The 23,853-nt window shown below is 35.1% G+C and overlaps 2 protein-coding genes across 3 annotated transcripts; one reads left to right on the forward strand and one right to left on the reverse strand.

The window, feature by feature from the left end:
* Positions 1-421: 421 nt before the first annotated feature.
* Positions 422-1,897, forward strand: LOC118348417 (protein FAR1-RELATED SEQUENCE 5-like). Its single transcript, XM_035690032.1, has one exon. The coding sequence runs from the start codon at positions 422-424 to the stop codon at positions 1,895-1,897; it is 1,476 nt and encodes a 491-aa protein (XP_035545925.1).
* An 8,404-nt stretch (positions 1,898-10,301) lies between these two features.
* LOC109017731 (transcription factor PCL1-like) lies at positions 10,302-13,608 on the reverse strand. 2 transcript variants are annotated; one of them, XM_018999938.2, is made up of 2 exons: positions 12,426-13,608; positions 10,302-10,727 (listed from the first exon to the last, which is right to left on the reverse strand). In XM_018999938.2, the coding sequence occupies exon 1, from the start codon at positions 13,436-13,438 to the stop codon at positions 12,446-12,448; it is 993 nt and encodes a 330-aa protein (XP_018855483.1). In that variant the 5' UTR covers positions 13,439-13,608; the 3' UTR covers positions 10,302-10,727; positions 12,426-12,445. The 2 variants fall into 2 exon arrangements, with proteins under 2 accessions (XP_018855483.1, XP_018855476.1); XM_018999931.2 differs by having other exon boundaries at positions 10,307-10,735; positions 12,426-13,607.
* Positions 13,609-23,853: the final 10,245 nt, after the last annotated feature.

Raw genomic sequence — 23,853 nt, forward strand, 5'->3', positions numbered from 1 at the left:
TTTTTTTTATACTGAATCCAACCACGTTCCCCCAATCCACATTTTTCACTTTGCTTTTTAATTGATAAACTTGATATATCTATGATACACTTTGCATTTTTTCATTGCGTTTTAATTCATTTACATTAAAATTGTTTTTTTTTACAAGTCTCTATTTTATTTTTTCTTAGAAGTGAAAGGTCTTCCTTTGATGTTGGGTTCAAAACTATATAGTTAATTTAAGTTTTTGGGTTCAATCTTGTTTGCTGGGTTGTAGATTTTTGTGGATATTTCTTTAGGTTTTGGGTCATGCATTTAGTAGAAAAAGCAAAAGGATCTTATGTGAATGTATCTTTTTTTTGTGTGTGGATGTATCTATGTTTTTTTTATAAACTTGATATGTTTATGATATTTTTTATTGATTGCATTGTTTTATGTTGGGATGAAGGATCGTATGTGGAGTTCGGATAGTAATAAAGTTGAGGATGGATTGAATGTAGGAGATGGTGTGAATATGGAAGATCGTGTAGATCAAGTGAATTTGGAAGATGGAGTGAATGTGGGAAATGAAGATGATCATGGAGATGAAGTGAATGTGGAAGATGGAGATGGAGTGAACATGAATTTCACTTTCAGTAGTGGATCTTTTGAACCGTTTGTTGGAAATGAATTTGATGAGGTTGAAGACGTCCAAACATTTTACAAGGCATATGCCAGACGAAGAGATTTCACAATGAGGACCAATCATATGAAATTATCAAAAGATGACAGAAAATTAATTAGAGTAGATTATGTTTGTACAAGAGATGGATTTAGGCATGAAAGTCTAAAACAAAAAGAGCGAAAAATTCTTGAACCTGCAGAAACAAAGATTGGTTGTAAAGCAACGATATGTATAAAAAAGGATGGTGAAAGGTGGATAATATGCAAGTTCGTGCCTGAACACAACCATGACCTACTCACACCAAGAAGTACTAGCTTGCTCTGTGGACATAGAGGAGTGACACGTCTCCACAAAAAACTCATTCTCACTTTGAATGTGTCCGGTGTACCAACAAAAAAGATAATGTCGGTGTTGAGCAAAGAATCAGGTGGTGATTTTAACATTGGTTGTATTGGTAAGGACGTCAAAAATTATTTGGAAAATAAAAGAAAAAATTTGTTTGAAGAGGGAGATGCACAAAGGTTGTATGCCTACTTTCTTGATCGACAATGTAAAGAACCTGAGTTTGTATACTCCATACAGGTTGATGAGAATGAGTGTATGGGAAGTTATTTTTGGGCAGATGCAAGATCGAGGTCTGCATATCAATATTTTGGGGATCTTGTTACATTTGATGCGACGTATCTCACAAATATTTATAAGATGCCATTTGTTCCTTTTTTAGGAGTTAATCATCATCACCAAACCATAATGTTTGGTTGTGCGTTGTTAATCAATGAAACAGTTGAATCCTATATATGGTTACTGAGAACATGGCAGGAAACAATGCTTGGGCGTGCCCCTTCAACCATTATTACTGATGATGACAAAGCCATGGCCAAGGCCATCGCAGAGGTACTCCCAAATACAACTCACCGGTTGTGCTTGTGGCATATTTTACATAAATTTTCTGAACATTTGGCACATGTCTATAACAAGTTTCTAGAATTTGGAAAAGAGTTCCATCATTGTATCCATGAGACAATAATGACTAATGAGTTCGAGGAAGAATGGAGTGCAATACTGGTGAAATATGGTCTGATTGGTAATGAATGGCTGCAAAATCTTTACACCCAACGGGGTAAGTGGGTCCCGGCTTACTTGCGAACCACATTTTGTGCCGGTATGTCAACCACGCAAATGAGTGAGAGTATGAATAAATTTTTCAAGGATTATGTTCGTTCGAGCACGATGATGAGTGACTTTGTGCATTAGTACGAGAAAGCCTTAGATGCACGATATTTCAAGGAGAAAAAGAAGGATGTGAGGACAAAATGGACTTGGGCGATTTTGGAAACCTGTCACACAATTGAAGAAGAAGTGGCAAAAGTGTATACCAGGAAGTCTTTCATTATCTTCAAGATGAGCTACTTAATTGCCAACGATACAATATGACCAAAGTTTAGAAAGAGGGTGAAAGTAAAATGTATGGAGTGACACCTTATGGCAAAGGAAAACCTATTTATTATGTGACTTTGGAGAGTGGAGAAGTAAAGACAATTTGTACATGTCATATGTTTGAGTTTCTAGATATTTTTTGTAGGCATATCCTATGTGTCCTTGGACGGAAAGGAAAATTAGGTATGTTGCCACAACACTATATTCTAGAGCGATGGACAATCAATGCTAAGAGTAGAGCTATACATGAAATAACAAATTCCGAGGGGCATGTAATGCCACAAGAAGATCCGATAATACGAAAAAATAAGTTGATGATGCAGTTCTATGATATTGCAGAACTTGGCTCACTTTCAAGTCGAAAAATGAACCACCTCTCTCTTGCATTAGACAAAGTACACAAAGAATTGCTTTTGATGGAAGATATTGAAGAAAAAAATTTGGAAGGCGGAGACATGTCAATGAATGATTCACATATGTTAAGATCACAAGTAATATCAAATTTCTCACAAACTTTACAAGATTCTCAACGGGTCTCAACGAAAGGAAGACCAAAATCTTTGAGAGCAAAGAACCTGAAAGAAACTCAATTAGTGAAGAAAATGTGTTATAGCATTTGCAAGATTGAGGGTCATGCGAAGAACAATTGCCCGTCAGTGAGGTATAGTATTTATTAGCGTTTTTACTTGTGCTTTAATCTAATAACTTAATTTTTTATGCTTTTATTGTATTGTCTTTCATGCATGGATCTTGAAAATATAAATGACAACATATCACAGAGCGTGGATCTTCAAGAAGAAACATGAGGTTGGTGTTGGTGTTTAAAATATTCTTTGTATGGAACGTGACGGTGATGTTGTTTGGAAACTTATTGGATTCTTTTTATTATGTTACAGTTATTGAGAGTGGAGATAGAGGCTTGTTAGAATGGATTCGAAGGATTATTTGGAGCTCTTGAAGATGTTGACCTGTTTAAGGTTGTTGAAAGAATTTAGGATATCTTGAACATTTGTAGTGAAACTTAATATATTTGGAACTATGTATTTAGACTTGTAGTAATCACTTAAATTGGAGGATGAAATGTAAAAATTTCCTACTTTTTGGTACACAGGTTATGGGTTGAACCCTTTATATATGAATTTGTGAATTCGCATTGGTCATTGTTTTTATACATGTTGGGGTTCTTTTTTAGTGCATGTTTATGCAGATTCTGAGTTGAAATAAATAATGGTGGGGGATTGAGTAATAGTGATAAAAAAGAGATGATTTGTTGAGAAAATAACATGTTCTCATAGTGAACATGTGACAACCTGTTTTAACAAAATAAAAGCATCTAAAAACACGTTTATTCATCATATTCCCAAATACATGTTAGCGTTTGTAACTTCAACACATCTACAATCACTCCCAAATACATAAAGAAATGCATTTTAAACTTATACAAAATGGGCTAATAACCATAGGATCTTAACATTGGCCAACATACATGACTATCGTTCGGATATAAAATAATTACAACACTAATCACAATAATAAAGAACCATGACAATAGTAAAGCCGTTAATGTTCCCCAGTACTTCTTTTTCATAGCTTTAAATCTTGCTTCTTCAGCCATTACACGTTCTTGATTGATTCTCTTATTCCTTCTTTGAAAGGACCTGTCTGCCAAAACTTGTATGTTTGTCAAAAATCCTTAGCTTCAATGGAATCCCACAGTGGCAAAGTGGTCGTTCCAAAGCAACTTGGTCTTTTCTTCTTGAAGTCCAAGTACTTGAACTAGCACTGATGTCAGACTGCATTTGCCACATTAATTAATATTAAACAAAACATCCAACACTCATCATGTGGAGCTCAATATAAACTTGGAATCAAATGCTAAATATGCATTAATAGGATCAGGCCAAAATATAACTAACTAACACACTCTTGTAATGCATAAGCTATATGAGATTGCATTTTTTCACATGGTTTCTTGTTGTTTTCAGTGATAGTCTTATATGAGGTTGCCTGCACAATTTTAACTAACACACACACTCTTGTAATGCATAAGCTAACATGTTAAGGATTATCATAGCAAATGGTAATGTTAAGATATGATTGTAATGCACAAGCTAACATGCTAAGGATCATCAAAGTAGAGCTGCCACTGCATGAGCAGCAACAATACATGTCCACATCAACAAAAACATAAGGGCATTACTCACAAAACAATGGCAATGCATATTTGCACTGGCAAAAAATTGAAAATTACACAAACAGATGCCCAAGACAACAAAATATATCTACAGAAAATTACACATAAATAGATGCCCAAGACAACAAAATATATCCAAAGAAAATTACACATAAACAGATATCCAACACAACAAAATATATCCACAGAAAATTAAACATAAACAGATGCTCAACACAACAAAATATATCTACAGAAAATTACACATAATCAGATGCCCAACATGCATATATCCACAGAAAATTACACATAAACAGATGTCCAACACGCATATATCCATAGAAAATGAAAATAATTAACAACAAAATATCCACTATCAGTGTGACGTGAGAAAATTCTCTGGAAAACAGATGCCCAATATCAGTGTAGTGTGAGAAAATTAGCATTAAACAGATGCCATAATAAACCATTAAACTCTCAGACGCCCACATAAACCATTAAACAAATGTCCAACCTCAATACAAGGAGGGTGTGAGAAAATTACCTTCATTGTAGTCGACGGAGGGACGGTGGTTAGGAGTTGAGGGAGAGAGGGTTACGGTTAGGGTTTTATGGGCTTTGGCTTCATTGTAGTCGACGGAGGGAGTGTGGTTAGGAGTCGAGGGAGGGTGGGGTTAGGGTTTTATGGGTTTCGGAATCGAGTAGAGAGAGAGATCTGAGGGGAAGAGAGAATCGGCCGGGGGGGAGGGGGCGCAGGAGGAAGTTTTCTTCGAGGGTTGGGGAAGAAGAAAATGAGACTGAGAGAGAGGGGTTTTGAGAGAAGAAAATGAGAGGGAGAGAGAGAGAGAGAGAGAGGGGGGAGGAGTCCTTCGGGGTGGGGAAGAAGAAACAAGGAAAAAAAATGAATGAGAAAGAGGGAAAAGTAATTCGAAAAAATAATTCATCTAAAATGCATCATACAGTTTATTCTGTGGATGGCATACGTGGCAGCTTCTGGTTGGACTCTATTAAAGGGAGAAAAACAAGTTGGTCTGCGGGAAGGTTTTTCCTTACTACAATTCTTATTTTTTGTTGCATATCATTTTTATATTTAGACAATTTCTTTTTTAATTTATCGGTTTGTTGTTCCAAGCTCGACTTCCTAAGCGCTCAACCTTGCTAGTTCATTGGAAAAATTGGTAAAATTAGACCGAATCGGACTGGAACTAGTAAAACCAAAAGTACTGGTTTTGGGGGTGAATCGGTCCAGTATCAGTTCTTCAATTCTCAAAATCGGTGTATATCAATTCGATTCTAAAATACACCCAAAACTGAACCGAACGAGATCGATTACACCCCTAGTTTTTATTTAAATTTGTTATGTGATGTATTTTAATTGATTGTCTTTTAAGTAGTTGATACATGAGAAAATCTAAATTGTGTCGTATCAACACGTGTAATTAAGATAATAAAATTTAAAATAGGGAGTAGCATTATTTCTTAAAACAATTATATGTTGTTACGACTGGATTATAACGACGAAACTAAGAATTATTATCAATGGCGAAGGAATGAATGAGAAAATAACTTCTTTATAACTTAGACTTGGTTTAGATAGCAAAATCCTTCCAACTCATCACATCTCATCTCAATATCCAAATACCACAAACGCAAATATTTTTCGATTTTAAATATTCAACTTTTTCATATAATCATTACTTAATTATTACAACTTTTCTAAACTTCTAAACAAAATATAAAAAATAATTAAACTTTTTCAAATCTAAAAACAAAAATAATATTCTAATAGAGTTTTAATTTTATAATATTTTTATTCAACTTTTTCTCTTTCCTTTTCTAAAATCTCATAAAACATATTAACTCAAACTATTTTATTAATATTTATAAATTATTTCTTACTACTTACAAATCATCTCATCTCATCTCATCTCATCTCACTATCGAAACGAGACCTTAATTTTAGTTATCTTTTCCCATTATTTAAATAGTTTGTGGGCTAAACATTCGGTAGATATTGCTACTAACATAATCCCAAAACAAAATCGAATGCATCCATACCAAAAAACTTTCGTAGGTATTGTTAGTAGTAGTAGACGAACATCTAGTTAGTTTCAACTTTCAATACCACACAACTTGTTCGTTTCTTTCAATGTAGAAAGAAATGAACATGTCACAAGTTGTTATTCTCATATATATAAGCATCACTTGGAATAAGTGTATCAACTTGCGCTTATATTAGTTGTTTTCTAGATTTATCCACTTTTTTTAAAGAGAGTGTGAAATTTGCACATCCTAAATTACAAAAATATGATCATTTCTCATAATGTTTGTGCCCAATTCGCAATGTGGTATCAAGAATATACAAGCCATTAAGATCTGTAGAGATTTATCATAATGTTAGATCTATATAGAGATATTATAAAAATAAGCATACAAACTGACATAATTTAATTTGATACATTTGATACATAAGAAGTATTTTACAATAAGAAAGTCTTTAAAATTTAATGTACTATCAAAGAATGTCATTTTGTAAGATTTTTTTTAAATCTTTTTTAAACCCAGACATTTTCCTTTCTATCATACACAAAAAACCAATAGTGTCTTTAGCATGCAAGGAACAAGTACTGCACACCAAAATAATTAATTTTAGACCAAATATAAAGGAATAATTAGATCATGAGGAAAAACATCAATGAAACTTGAAAATAAAACGCAGGCCAAGTACCCCATAACAGTTTGGGAATTTAGATTATATGCAATGATTATTCGATAATTTTACACCAAAAGATAATTGTCATTGGACGAAATTGTGCAAATTCATGGAAAGTGGACTGCTATTGGAAGATGCTTTCATTTACATCGGATGTACAGATGCTGGACAATGATGTTTATAAGTCACTATGAGTTATTGAAGACAATAATCTACATGATTATTGTTGGGGAATATGTGAAGACTAGTTTTGGAGCTGAAAAAATGTTTGTTAAAAGTTGGATTGACAGTAGGCTTGAGCCAAAGTTCGCTCGACGTCCCGCTCGAGCGAGTCTCAAGTCCGAGAGTTCGCTCGAGCAAGACATAAACCCTAGTATTCGCTCTACACTCGCTCGACACTTTGCTCGAGCCAATGTTCATTTGGTTGTTTGCTCGAGTCGCGCTCGATAGTCTGCTAGAGCCGAAAGACACAGTTTTTGCCAGATTAGGATTTTTAGCGCCACTCATTATAAATACATCATATTAGACTTGTGTTGGACGTCCTCAAGTATATTTTGAGAGAGAACAATTGTCTAGTGAGTACATATTGTGTGAGAGAGCAAAAAGTCCTAGAGATTGAGTTGAGATTGAGTGATTGTAATCTCCTCTAGTTAATAAGATTTTTGCAGTTCTGTGAACGTAGGCAATTTGCCGAACTACGTATATTGTGTGTCGTGTTCTTGATTGTATTGCTTTTACTTTACTTGCCATCGTATATTGTGTGTGTTTTTGCATAGTATTTCACAACAACTGGTATCAAGAGCCAAGGTCAGATCTGAAGGAGAATGATGGCTGGAGATAAAGTGAACGCACTTGGGATCGAGAAGTTCGACGGCACTGATTTTAGGTACTGGAAGATGCAGATTGAGGATTATCTTTATGGGAAGAGGCTTCACCTTCCACTGTTGGGAAAGTAGCCAGAGAGCATGGCTGATGCTGAGTGGACCCTGTTAGATCGACAGGTTCTAGGTCTTGTTCGGCTGACTTTGTCCAGAACAGTGGCACACAATGTCATTAAGGAGAAAACCACGGTGGATCTCATGGCAACTTTGTCAGGTATGTATGAAAAGCCGTCTGCGAACAATAAGGTGCACTTGATGAAGAAATTGTTCAATCTGAAGATGTCTAAAGGTATGTCTGTAGCCCAACACTTGAATGAATTCAATACGATCACAAATCAATTGTCTTATGTAGAGATTGAGTTTGATGAAGAGATTAGAGCATTGATTTTGTTGGCATCGTTGCCAAATAGTTGGGAGGCTATGAAGATGGTTGTGAGTAGTTCAGCCGGCAAGGCAAAACTAAACTATGATGACATACATGACATGGTGCTTGCTGAAGAGGTACGTAGGAGAGACTTGGGTGAGTCATCGGGTTCTGGATCGGCCTTGATTGTTGACAATAGGGGCAGAGGATATGACAGGTCAAACTCCAAGAGCAGATAGAAGAGCAAGATGAGATCTGGGCAACAGATCACATGCTGGAGTTATGGCAAGCCCGGCCACATCAAGAGACTGCAGGAATCATGAAAGTTCTGATGATGATGCTATGAATGTAGTGGCAGAAGAAATTCACGATGCCCTACTTCTTGCAGTGCATAGTCTGATTGATGATTGGGTGTTGGATTCAGGGTCTTCGTTCCATAGCACTTCACATCGAGAAATCATGCAGAATTATGTTGCTGGTGATTTTGGGAAGATGTATGCGGCTGATGGAGAGGCACTGGATGTAGTGGGAGTGGGTGATGTGCATATCACACTTACAAATAGGAGCGTGTGGACTATACAACAAATTAGACATGTTTCAAATCTGAAGAAAAACCTTATCTCTGTGGGACAATTTGATGACAGCGATTTTGCAGTAGCATTCTCTAAAGGAGCTGAGAATATCACTAAGAGTACTAAGAGTGTGCTGGTCTTAGCGCGTGATACGAGATCTAACTCTTTGTATTTAGCATCAGGGTCTAATGATGTGCAAAGAAATACAAGAGTGCAAAAAGGCAGGTTTGATCGCGCGAAACATGTGAGGAAGCCAAAGGGAGTCAGCTTTGTCGTTCCGCATGAAAGCTTGGGAAAGTTGGCTAAGGTTGCCAAGATCGGTTCGAGACCGGATACTCCTAGTGCAGTGGGAGTTGTGAATCGCCCTGTGGACATGCTGACTAAGGGCGATGTATATGGAAGACTGAAGTCGGGCTTGACTTCAGTGCGCCTTCTAGCCTGAAGACAGGAGCTATGAGCTGCAGAGATGATAGGGCTTGGCTGGAAACAGTGGCTGACATGTGGAGACCCAGTCTCCAAGTGGGAGATTGTTGGGGAATATGTGGAGACTGGTTTTAGAGCTGAAAAAGTGTTTGTTGAAAGTTGGCTCGAGCCAAAGTTGGCTCGACGTCGCTCAACATACCACTCGAGCGAATCTCAAGTCTGAGAGTTCGCTCGATCCCGTTCGACACTTCGCTCAAGTGAGACAGAAACCCTAGTGTTCACTCGACACTCCGCTCGAGCCAATATTCATTTGGTTATTCGCTCGAGTCGCACTCGACAGTCCACTCAAGCGAAATACACAATTTTTGTCAAATTAGGGTTTCCAGTGCCACTCACTATAAATACATCATATTAGACTTGTGTTGGACGTCCTCAAGTATATTTTGAAATAGAACAATTATCTAGTGAATGCATATTGTGTGAGAGAGCAAAAGACCCTAGAGAGTGTGAGTTGAGATTGAGTGATTGTAATCTCTTCTGATTAATAAGATTTCTGTAACTCTGTGGACGTAGACAATTTGCCAAATCACGTATATTTTGTGTCATGTTTTTTATTGTGTTGCTTTTATTTTACTTGTCATTGTTGGTGTATGTTTTTGCATAGTATTTCACAATAATTATGTCTAAAATGGGACTGTTAGAAACTGTCCATCCAAACCATAAAGCACATTTTGAAAGAAATCATCCTGTTGGACCAACAAAATAATGGCACGTAAGCATGCCCACTTGACAATTGAAAAATCTGAGGAAAAAATAAGAAGACTCCCACTTGCAGCAATGGGGACATTTCTATCCACTCCTGATAGATTCTGTCGTCGTCCATCTCCTTTTTTTTAAGTGTTATTCATTCATTATCCATCGAATCACAACATGGCAAACCAAAACAAACATCAGATCATAATCATGAACCCAACTAAACATCTGCCTCCATGTGAGTTGAAGTTGGCTGCTTTCATTCAGCAGATGTTCCAGAGGCTACACCAGAGAGGGAAGCCTCCTAGAAATGCGATCATGAAAAAGACATCAAGCAGTGGATGTTGTTGTTTTAGAAACTAACCAAAGCTGGTACAGTTTCAGCTCAGTATTATTAAGTAGAATTCAGTCTTTTGATGACTTTCAAGCCCAAGCAGCATTAAAAAGAACCAAAAAGGAAAAACCCACAAAAGTTAAAATGTCTATGGAGAGGTACAGTGATGATCATCCTCTAGTCATAACTTCATTGTCAACATGATTTTGTTGGATACAGTGATCATCATCTTCATAGTCAACGTGACAGTTGACAACATTATAATGCAAATTGTGAAATATACAACACAGATCAAGCGTATATCATCAGCCATTGAGCATATATAATTGCTATAGGAGAGGCCTTAAGGACTTCAGCAAACTTTCCTTTGGTGTACATTCGGAGCAACAAGTCTCAGCAAGTGAGGTGTTATATTGGTAGCAACTCGATACCAACTGAAGTCCTAAGAAAAGAACACGACCCAACTGAATAGTTGCAAAAAGAACCATGAATCTCAACTCAAACACATTATAATTTAATCCAACACCATTTACAATACCATTCAAAAGAAAATTAATCGACTAAGCCAAAAAAAAAAACCATCTTTCTAATTCCAGTCGAAGGAAATAGAGTGATTCAATGAAGTTAGTCATTTCAGCCAGAAGTCATCTTCACTATGTGATGCTACAGACAGTAACAGCATATGAAACCGAAGCCCTTTCAGATAACCACATGAAAGATTTAAATTAGTAGAATAAGATCCATTCAATCACACGCCTACAAAGGCTATGTATAGGTTAATATGGGGAGAAAAAGAACAGATCTTATGGAGATCAGAACAATATGCATAATGATACTATATCCTCTTAAGTTACAAACAGAACTGGAATTAGCCTAGTAAGATCTAGGTACAAGACCAGGAACCAAATATGTAGATTCTATCCCATTTTTGGAAAGTGGTGGAAATCCAACCAAGTTTACATGATCAAACGGCCCCTAAAATGGGATCATATGAAACTCCAAGTCATCTAGAAGTATGGAGTAGGAGTCTATCCATTCTATTTCCTAAGAACGACTTCGATGTCTGTGAGGTTCAAGACTAACAATAAGGCAACCTTATATGTTGAGTTGCAAGAGTTTCGCTTCAACCAAGTTGCTCAACTTCTCGATCTAGACAAACATACTGTAAATAATCTTGAAGTCTTATGCAGGCAGAAACTAAGAACCACATCACGAGCAATAACATTCATCAATAATCTGAAAGTCTATGACAATTAGTCGCAGCAAATGTTGAAACCCCCAGAACGTGAGTATATGGCCTCAAGAGACAACTTCACTTTAAAAGGAGAAAAAAAAAAGAAAATTCTATACACCACACCACCATCTCACTTTCATCACATTATATATGATTTGGCACATTTATCACCATTGAATGATTATTTATTAGATGATTCTTTATCATCCAATGGTGATAAATATGCCACATCTTACATAGTGTGATGAAAGTAAGATGGTGGTGTGGTGTATAGCATTACTCGAAAAAGAATTCAAGAGACAGCCGAATCTCTATGGTAGAAACATTTATTTCTCATTAAGGGAAGGTCAAAAAAGAAGCTCCTGCAGCACGGCAGATGCAAGTAAATGGAAACTGACATGTGCAGAGCCAGGACTTGGAAGGTATTCCATTTCCACCTAAACTTTCTTCCCATCAACATTCAAAATTCAATTGTTTTTTGTCCCAAGCAACAGGGAGAAAATATATATATTTATATATATATTATCGATATATATATAACATTTCATGAAACAAAAGGGAGAAAATGGACTCATAAGTTATATCAGACCAGGAATGTCATTAATTGTAGTGCTTAGTTACAAGCATAGCCACTATTTTTGGGAAGCGAGTTTCATTAGCCATCAAATTTGATTAAGTGAAAAATTAAAACCGAGTAGCACACTCAAACAGAGTATAATCACGCATACTATTCATAGGCACTTTCTAGTTTCGATTAACCCAGACACAATTCCATTTCACTTGATAAGATACAAAGCCCGTCTCAGAATCCAATAACAGAAGCTCACAATAAATGATTTCTTCTGAAAGGAAAAAAAGCTGCAAATGAAAATTCTAATAAAGATAAAAAAAACTTCACCTTCTTTTTCTTTTTTGGGTTCATTTATCGTTAGGCACGACATAAGGGTACGACACCATAGAGCCGTAGGCATTATTATTCTCCGACCAATCCCTCTGTTGCATCATATTGTACGGGTTGTGTGAGTCGAACCCGTGACTGCCCACCGACATACCCATGTGGCCGACGCCAAGAACGGGCATCGGCATCATCGGCGGTGGGGGGTACGGCATCGGAATCGGCATGGGCACGTGCCCGTTTCCGTGCACAAGAGCAGTCCCGGCGGCAGCCTCTTGTAGGCTCTGCGGCGGCACTGGCGTCGACGCGAAGAGCTGGTGTTCAGAGGAGGAGGGGCCCTCGATCGATAATCCATGCATTCTCTTGAGGTAAAGGCGGTACTTCTGCAGATGGCTCGCCACGTTCTCGCGGGTCAAGCCCTCCACGTTCATCAGCTGCATAATTGTCTTTGGGACTGCGCTTTTAATCCCGAGATGGCCCACCACGTCCACAAACCGCTTGTGAAGCTGCGGGGTCCAGACCAAACGGGGCCGTTTCAAGGTCCGGGCAGCGGACGAGGGGTCATCCGCCGAGTTCTCGGCGCGCAGAGCCGAATCGGCTTCCAATTCCGCACAGTCGATCCTCCGAGATTTCCGAGGCTCAGAACCGGAACCGGAACCCGACCCATCCGGATCAGTAGTCTCGTCCGCTTCCTCAACGACCATAGGGTCACCGCCCCGGGTCTCGTCGAAGGACTTGAAATTATCGCTGGACCAAAATCCCTTGGAGGAGTGTTGCCCACGGAGAGTGGAGAGCGTGGTCTGCGAAGCCCGGTTGACCTCGATGGCGGTCCGGTAGGGTTCTGGAGATATACTAAACGCCGAGGCAAGTTCCGGCGGGATAAGAGTCTGAGACAACGGAGTGAGATCGTCGGCGCCGGGAAGGCCCGACTCCCACTCGGACACTCGGTCGTCATGGCCACCATTCTGGTCCAGAGCCACTCCTTGGTACTCGGTCATCTTCACCTCCTCACCCATCGATTAACAAAAGAGAAAAATTGGGAGCTCTTCTAGCGAGTTTCAGGGGCATATCCCATAGATATGTGAATTTCGGATCTGGGAAGAAAAGAGTAAGTAAAACGAAGAAAGGGAAAAAGATATTTCGTGAGACTCGGGTGAAGTGCGTTTGTTTGGAATTGTGAGGAATACCCTTGTCTGGTCCTTAATACGCTTCATTCTCCGCTTTTTTTCATTTTTAAATTATCCTACGATTATATATATATATATATCAACGGATAAATTATATTTAGCGTATTTATTTAAAAACAAACAAGTAAATATATATGATTTATATAAGAATAATATTACATATAAATCTTAAATAGACAAATTATATAAAAATTCTTTGTAAAAAAAGTAAATTTTACTAATAAAAAATAATTTTTTTATGCTTTTTTTATATGGGTCTACTTTTTTTATAAGAATTTTTATAGAATTTATCTATTTGAGACTTGTATAAATTATTTCACTTTATATAATTTATAATTATATCTAATTTTAATTTTAAGTAAAATGTAAAGATTTAGGTTATTAAATAATTTTACTATGTTCAATGATATAAAAAAATAAGAGTAATATTATACTATAAAATAACGAGTTTTTTTATTTACAAATCAATGTGTAACATATCACTTATTATTGGATCTATTGCAATTAAAAAAAAAAATGCTATTTTATTAGTTGATGTGTCTACCTCAACATTGTCCACATCATTGGCGTGTGAAAACATTGACTTATAAATAAAAATTTTAAAAATAAATCTTATAAAATATTTAGTACAATATAAGAGGTTTTAAGAAAATAGTAAATATTATAAATTTCTTTTTATATAAATATTTACAAGAATATTTAAAGAATTTCAAATTAATTAAAAATATAGATATATTACTCTTTATTATAAATTTTGTCATCTGCAATTAATTTGTCGATATCATAAATTTAAATACAGAAATATATATATATGAGATAGAAGACTTGTTTTGTCTATGATATGTCGAGTTGGTGTAAATATATCCGTATCTCTGTCCCGACTCTTTTAACTGATCTTATGGGATTGTTTGGTTGGTGAATAAAATAAGATAAAATAATTTTAGATAATTTAAATAAAATATTATTATAATTTTATTTTTTAATATTATTATTATTTTAAAATTTTAAAAAAAATTAAATTATTTATTATATTTTATATAAAAATTTAAAAAAATTATAATAATAACATTAAATTGTTAAAGTGTTTCTATATTTAAAACGGTGATATGTCTTTAAGTTTAAATAGAAATTTAAAATATAATAAATTTAAAAAAAAAAAAGTTAATAACTATTAAAAGCTTTTTTTATTCAAAAAAGTTAAAAGTTTGGTACTTTGAGAAAGGGAAAAAGTGCAATATCCGATTCGCAAATCGTCCACCACGAGTGCCAACGTGGACGCCTTAGATATTTTTTATCGTCTATAAATATCTTTCTCACTATTTTGTATTACACTCGCCTCCTCTACCATTTCACTAATACTCGCTACTCTTCTCCGACACGTGTCCAACAGACCGATGGTGTCCCGCCACGAGATCAGTGTGCTGGATCTGTTGTATAGGAAATTTGGAGCTACTAAAACAGACACGGACCTAAGGTCTTGTGATTTGTTGGGAGTGGGCCACGTGGGTAAAAAGCGAGCTCTATTTTAGGTTTTCCAGTAGAGTTCCGATTTCGAACGGTCCATCTGCTATTGATTCATTATCTGCCTTCATTTAGATTTTGATACATCAATTATTTTTCATTAAGTTAAAGAAATGCATCACACTAGATTATTCATCTATAATTCTAAACCACACATATTTGAAATATTCTTTTTTGGTCTTCTCTTGCCGTCGTCGCCAACCATCTCCGACGTCGCCCATCATCTCCGCCTTCTGACAAGTGAGCAAATATATTTTCATTATTGGTCTTCCTCCTGCCGCCATCACAAAATTTGCTTACTTGTTATGCCATTTCTATCTTCAGATTTTTTTATTATTATTTATTTTCACTCTTGGTCTTCTCCTGCCACCATCGCCACCCATCTGTCACTGATCTCCCCCATCTCCATCGACACAGGAGTTTTTCTACCACAATTCTCATCATAGCACAAACGTCCCTCCAAAGATATAATTGAAACAAGCACCACATTAACAAATAAATATTTTCTTTTAAATTAGAAAAGCAATCTCCAAATCTTGTCTTTCCTGAAAAATATTCACAAATCTCACATCCTATTGCTAATTTCAGTGCCAATCAACGATTAAGAGAAAATCAAGAGTGGGTACACTTCAATTGAACCACGTTACGAATATAATGACCAGAATTACGACCAAAACCATAAAAGGGAACCACCCTGCAAGGCCAACAGAAAGTCCACACCAACGAAACAATACACAAGTCTGAAGCTAGCACAAAAGTCCACACCAACAAAAAGTCTCATCTTCGAGCTACCTACCTTTGTCAGAGCTTTCTCCATCGTCTCTCTCTCTCTATCGGGAAAAGTATGATAGTGTAGGAAGTAGTCGCTGACGAGTGAGCAAATTTGAAGCTGGCAATGGCATAACGAGTAAGGACTATCGTCTGGAGAGACCAAGAGAGGGCTTCAGGAGAGAATGGAGAGGGTTTGTCGTCTGGATTCCGTAAGAGAGAATGGAGAGGGCTTGACTATTCTGTGGAGAGAGAATGGAGAGGACGTAATACCATGTAATGGCGGCGCATGATAGTTAAAGTGAGTTGGCTACGTGGAAGTCATCTATTGGAGGGTTGTTGGTTGGTGAAAAATAGTTCGACTGCTTATAAGATTAACTCTTTCCAGTAACTTGGTCTGCCTTAGCGCCACCAGACAACGCGTCACCATCCAACGACAAACACATCACTGAAACGTTGTGTTGTCGTAAAAAGTCCACGATTTTCACTGTCCAGCTGTCCTCCAACTCCCGCTCTTACTATTGGTCTAACCACTTCAAATAATAATAATAATAATAATAATAGAATAATGTTAAATACAGTCATGAGTTATGCATGTGTTGTGCACTCCTTTTAATAAAGAGTGGAGTTTACAATTAAAAAATTAATTTTTTCTTGTGGACCTCATATTTACTATTTTTTTCAAAATGAATGTACGACGCTTATACAATCTATGGCTATATTTAATATTACTTATAATAATAATATAAAAAATTAGAATAGAATCTATTTGTCTTCAACCCACTTTTATCGATTAATATCATTACCTCATAATTAGACTGACATATACATTAATGTATCATATTTTAAATAATTTTATAAATTAATTATTTAAAATAAAAATAATATAAAATATGACACATCAATAATAAAATTTAAGATGAAAATTTTTTCTTTTTAGGTATATATTTTTTTTATACAAGGAGTTAGGGATTTTGAACCCAAATTTTCTATATTTAGAAAATTTGGATCATATATCATCAACCATCTCCTTACCTATATTTTGATTTGTTGTTGGTGTATCCAAAACAGGAGAAATACGTTATATGTCACACCACACCTTTATTTATTCATTGTTTTATACATTTTCTCCAAAACACTATTTTCTAATATAATATTGCTATAAATTTGTAGATTTTTGCTTCAATCATACAAAATTACGAACTAATGCGTTATATTTTAAGTGGCTACTTAAGCAAACCTCTTAAATACAAAACTACTTAAAATGTGAGATATCGGTTGATATGATTCGGATGGTAAATTTTAAAATAAGGAACAATATTATCCCTAAAATGTTGATGGCTCAATTAACATTTCTTCCATGTGAAATAATTATAATTAAACTTAGTCGGGAATATTTATATTTCAAGAATGAGATCCTCACATATTATTGTGTGAATAATTATTCATGGAATATTTAACAATAGTTATTTTTTCTGTCAAAATGAGTCTATTCTCGTTATAAATAATCATTATCATCGCAAATAACTTGTTATGCTTTTCAAATCACATGCATGAAGTGCGCATGCAGCTCCCCCCAACAACAACGTTAAAAAAATACTTTAACTACACAAAGTGGGCGGTTGCGGAAATCACTAAGTTCTAATTTGGTAGGTTTTAATTGGAGGGTGTAAAAGTCCCTTTTAAACTAGAATAGTGCTCATGTACTTACAATTATACTTACAATTTTACGTCGTCATGTATTGTTATGTAAGTTAAAATTGTTAATACAAATAGCATTTTCCTTTATACTAAATCCTGATTTTATATTTTTCCATATATAAATTCAAACACTAAAACCAAATAAAATGAATAAATAGAAAATAACATACCTAGTAGTGATACAAACTTTATGCAACTTATTAGCACCAAACGAAATCCCAAAATCTGAGGAAAACCTTATTACAAAGTATCAATATTATCCTTACCAGTGATCTTTTCTTTATTTATAAAATGATAATAAAATCTTATCCATATAAATATCAATATTATAGTTAGGTAACTAAATAAATCAATATTCTTTATAGGAACAAACAATAGAATGGTTATTTATTTGTTTTCTAAAACTTATTGTTCTTTAAAAATCAATATTCTAGAATACCAATGTTTAGAACACCGAAGATGATATTCTAATTACAATTAAAGTAATAGACACAAATGTGCTATTTATATTTCAAGATAAATCTTTTAGTTGAAATTCTTATTTTAGGGATCAAGAAAAATATAAGATTGCAGGGAGAATCTAAGAGTGATCATCTAAGAGCGCACATCTAAGGCTTCTACCTAACATTACTCTTTTGGAATTGGCCGAATATATGAACAATAACTCGCGTAAGGTACCATGCCACATTATAGTCAACAATTTTTTTTCGAGTTCTTCTACGTCTACATACAATATCATAAATTACACAGTGATTTAGTATTGTTCCATGTCATTTTCTTCTCCCATATAAGAAGCAAAATGCACAGGCTATGTATTGAAAAATTCAAAAAAATATGAACGGTTTCTGTTATATTTTCAAACCTCTCACAAACAAATACTCAAAGAACAAAATTAACGTAACTGGTTGTAATACGCAATTAATCTTGAATATCAGACAACCAAATCACCAAGAAATTGTATGATTAATGTGATCATATTAGTTCTATAATTTAAACATGTTAGAAATCCGAAATCACAGTGTATACTCATGCAAGATCAAATAAAAGCAAGAATAATAAAAGAAATGTGAAATTAACACAAAAAATTACATGGTTCAACCCTAATGGTATACATCCACGGCAGGAACAGTCTAGGAGTCTTTATTATTGAAGAATGCATCAAAAACTTGAGTTTATAATCACTTACAACCGTTGATCACCACACAAAATATGGATTGGCTTCCTCGTATTAACCTCTAATGAAACCACACCATAAAACACACTTGATCATCTCCTCAAGCTCCAATTTGATCTTGGTAAGACTAGGGTTTGAAAACCCCTTCCGTTTCTCTCCTAGGATCGCGGCTTCAAAGAAAGGTAAAGTGATTTTTTTTTCTTCTTCTTTTCATTCACGAAAGGCACTTGCCTTTATATACAAACTATATAATTACAAATATGTCATTACTCAAATATTACAAAATTGCCATTAACCTATTTACAAAAGTGTCATTACTAAAATACAAATACATGAAAACGACAATGTCGTTGTAAGGTAAAACTTGACACATCTTCAACAGTTTCTTTTTCCTTTCTCCAAACTTGTTCCTTCATTATGCAATTATCGTCGTCTCGTTGTTCCATTCCTGTCTTATCGTTGTTTCATTGTTTTCATCATGTCGATAACTCAATTGTACTTTGGCTATCTTCTGTAAAGCTAAATTAGGTTCATTCTGTTTTGACACCACAACAATGCCACTAGGCCCTCCTACCCACTCTGTCTTCCCAGCACCATTACCATCTTCCCCACCTAGACATTGCTATGGCCTCATTATCTTCATCGAGATGAGGCAGACTCCAGCTTGTGGCAAAACACTTGGAATATAGAAACACATTGAAAAAAAAAAATCTACATGGTTTCTTTCTCCTTTCTCCAAACCTATTCATTCGTCGTGCAATTATCACCATCTCATTGTTCCATCATTGTCTCATTGTTTTCATAATATCGATTGCTCAATCGTACTTTGGCTATCTTATGTAGAGCTAAATTAGGTTCATTACGTTCTACTAACACCGCAGCACTGCCACTAGGCTCTCCTACCCACTCTGTCTTCCTAGCGCCATCACCATCTTTCCCACCTAGACGTCGCTATGGCCTCATCATCATCATCAAGATGAGGCGGACTCCAGCTTGCAGTAAAACACTTGGAATATAGAAACCCGTTGGAAGGCACCTCTAAGCTTTGACAATGCCTCCCATAGGTGTCCACTAATAATGACCCTTCAAGCTCTACAAATTGCCTAGCATGGGTTTGTTTTGAGCTTTACAATTGCTTTGTTAGGGTTGAGAACAAATTTAAAAATTCGACTCTGAATCCGACTCCGACAAATTGAAGTTGGATTTTTTTTTAAAATTTTTCTGTCGGAGTCGAAGGTGTCGCTGGACCGATCCGATTTTATGCTTTAACTCCGATTCTGATATTGTACATATGTTATAAAAATGTATTTATCTATATATTGATCATATATACTAGTATAGTTATATAGTTATATAACTAAAACTTATATAATTAAATTAAGTAATATACTAGTATGAATTAATTATTATAAAATATTATACTTATATTATAAATAAATAGACTAATAATAGTCTAGTACATGTGAACATCATAGTATTAGTATCACACATAATCAAGTATAGAAATAAATAAGTTAGACACTAGTATTGAAATAAGTCTAGTATAATAAGTTAATAACACATAATACTAATTTACTAAAATATAATAACATATAATTAGACACTACAGTATAAGTCTAGTATAGAAATAAGTTAGACACTTGTATAGAAAAAAGTCTAATATAATAAGTTAATAGCACATTATACTATAGTATAATAACATATAATTAGATACTAGTGTTATTAGTAATCAATACTAACAATTATAAAAACCATAAATAAAAAAACTTATTGCTAAAACAAAGATTAAAACTAAATTTCGGGTTTGGGGAAAAAAAGAAGATGCCTAAAACGGGGTTTAGGAGAAAAAAACATTATTTAGAAGCCCAAAATCACAACAGCACAGCCCAAAACGCCCAACCCAGCCCACATTCAAGTAAAGCAAATTCAATTTTAGAACAAAACGGCGCCATTGTGACTAGTTTGGGTGGTAGAGTATTCTCAGAATACTTCACTACTATTCATTATTTTATTATTACTTTTCACTATTATTTAATATTCTATCATTATTTTTTCACTACTATTCACAAAATATCTGAGATCACATCACATCACAGAATATTATATCATTAATTTTACCCCCTGGTGCGACCTCATTTTCTCTTAACTCTCTAAGTTTCTAACCCTAAGTCCTTAACTGCCGCCTCACTCTCACTTTTAGTTTCACCCAAATTGTCGCCTATCTCTCTCTCTCTCTTCTCCCACCATGCAACCGTCCCTCCACTGCCCGTCGCCATGTGACTTCACTCTCTCACTCTCAGTTTCACCCACTTAGCCTCCCATCTCTCTCTCTCTCTTCTTTTGTCTTGCAGCCATCCCTCCACTGCCCATCTCCGTGCGATTGTCACGTCTCTCTCCCTCATTGACTCTTAGACCCACCCAGCCTATCACATCTCTCTCCCTCACTGACTCTCAGACCCACCCAGCATGCCGCCTCTCTCTCCCTCTGAGACCTGTCATGACCTCACTCACTCTTGGCTCCTAGTGCCACTGCTCCTCATGATCAATTCCATCACCGATTCACAATAAATGTCTCTTACGTTTACCATTGTAGCATTGTTTTGGTGTATATATATTAGTTGGTTTTTGGTCTTCTTACTTCCAGATTTCTGGTTCACCACAATAAGTCCCTTGGGCCTCCACTGCCAATTTTTCTATGCTTATCTCCTTACTTAAAAAAAATCGGTTTTCATGTGTAAATTGCTCTTGCACATTAAAACAGGGATGTGAATGTATTTCTTGCTGTGTTAGCTGCTTATTATTGAAGGGCATATATTGGTACTGAATCATATTTGGGACTGTTAGTTGATAACTTGAAAGTTTGGGACTGTTAATTTAGGATTGTTTGCAATGTAAAATACGATGATGATGATAATGATGATGATTAACAAATGCTCCATGTTATTACTTTGGGGTTGTTTTTGTATGATTAATTGTACTATTTTGTTTGGGTACTGTGTTTTAGTTTTTAAATCATGAGTATTGAAAGTACAAACACTCTTACATCCACCTCTACATCTTGTTCATAAGGACCACAACTACAACAACATATCAAGGCTCCGATAATCGAAGAGTCTAGTAAACCATTAGACTCTTCGATAGGCACTCTTACTACATTATGTTCTACCCTCGCCCTCCAGTAGGTAGTAGAAACCCCAAGAATAAGAGGTATGAGATTACTTCACAAGAGTGTCTGATTGTTATCTCGATGAACCTACAACAACTTGTAACCATTGTGGGGGTTGTGGAAATGTCATCCCAAAAGGCAGAGCACTTCATTCATAAGAGCACATATTCATCTTTGCCCTAAAAGCTGTAAGAGTAAATTGGACAAGGATCAACAATTCTTGATCCCAAAGGCAAGAGTTGAATAAGGGGAATGAGAGAAGAATCTAGGGATGACCAAGTATAACGAGAAAAAAATTAGGATTGCTCTTACTAGGATGGTGATAGTAAATGAGTTACCTTTTATGGTTGTTGAGGGCCAAAGATTCTGGACTACACTAAATCTCTTGATCTCAGATTTATTATTTCTTCTAGTTTTACGATAATGAGAGATTGCACGAAACTACTCTTGAAAGGGAATAATAACTTGAAAAAAATATTTTTGACTACTAAACAAAGAGTGTGCTTGACCACCGACACTTGTACTTCTATCAAAAGCATTAATTACATGTGTGTCATGGCTCACTTTATTGACAATAGTTAGAAGTTGCATAAGTGAATAATTTCATTTACTTGGATTAGCGATCATAAGGAGGCAGCAATTGAGAAGGAGTTTGAAAAGTGTATGCTTGAATGGGGCATTGATAAAATTCTTACAAAAAGCGAACTCTATATGATTCAACTTAGAAAGAAATGAAAGGTTAATTCCATATGGTCTCTCCAAAATCATATGATAAAAAGCTAAAGAATCAACAATCGAAGAAGAAATTTCACTAATTCCATAAGATTAATTTGATTTCGGAACCAGTTTCAAGATTCAATCAAATATTCTCAAGAAAATAAAAATCCAATTTTTTCAAGTTTCACTAATAGATTTTGTAGAGGAACAAAAGCTCCCGTTCTTGAAAGTTACACCCAAAAAATCCTCCAAAGCGCAACAAGCAACGACAAAAGAAATACCTGGAGATGACTGTTGCACGTCTCTCCTCCGTATTTATCGTCTGTTGTCACCCATTGTTAAATAGTTTGAAAAAAGATCATGCTAGCAGTAAGTAATACACAATTTCACTAATAGTCATTTCCTTAACTATTAAATAAAAAATAAATAAACAAAAAAAATTAAAATACATGATCGGTAAGATTGAATAATAAGTTTGAGGAATTTACTAGCATTTTTCTTGAAAAAATACTCTCCCTCTCCAAATGGTTTCATGAGAGCTACATGACATATGGCTACATGATCCATGGTTGGAGTTTTGAGTTGTTTTTGTTCCGTTGCTGTAACAGACATTTAAAACAAATTTATTTTTAAAAAAATTTAAGTTTGATTGTGTACACAGTGCAACGGATGCCGATCAAGATGATAGAAAAGAAAATATAAAGGCGAAAGAGAAAATTTTCTTCAAAAGTAATGTTAAATATAATTTTAAACTTCGTAAGTCTTGCATATTTTTAAAAAAAAAAATAATAGAAATTATTATTGAAAAAAATATATATATTTTTTTTCTTTATGTAAGTTTCAAATTTACTCATTTTTTTAAAAAAAATATATAAAATTTACATATTTTAAAACTGTAAATATCATTTATCTTTCTCAAACGAACGACACGTCGACAACTTATCTTGTTAGTTCCTACATACGACTTTTATCAGAGATAAAACAAGAAGCTCAGTTTACGAGAAAAAAAAAACAACAAGATCATTAAAATATAATTCGAGATGATAATACCCATATTTGAAAAGAAAAATGAAGACAAATGTTAAAACGCAATATATATTTCTTAAATTCACAATTCGAGATAGATAATTTGAAAATGAAAATGATTAAGTTTTAATAAAACTTATTTTTAGCCTACTTGATAAGACTTGACTTGCA

This window comes from Juglans regia, chromosome 5 (assembly GCF_001411555.2).
Source record: "Juglans regia cultivar Chandler chromosome 5, Walnut 2.0, whole genome shotgun sequence".
Classification (NCBI taxonomy): Eukaryota; Viridiplantae; Streptophyta; class Magnoliopsida; order Fagales; family Juglandaceae; genus Juglans; species Juglans regia.

What these genes read in the sequence shown, in the direction of transcription:
- LOC118348417 (XM_035690032.1), top strand. Translation starts at nt 422, where the DNA reads ATGAAGGATCGTATGTGGAGTTCGGATAGTAATAAAGTTGAGGATGGA.
- LOC109017731 (XM_018999938.2), bottom strand. Translation starts at nt 13,438, where the DNA reads ATGGGTGAGGAGGTGAAGATGACCGAGTACCAAGGAGTGGCTCTGGAC.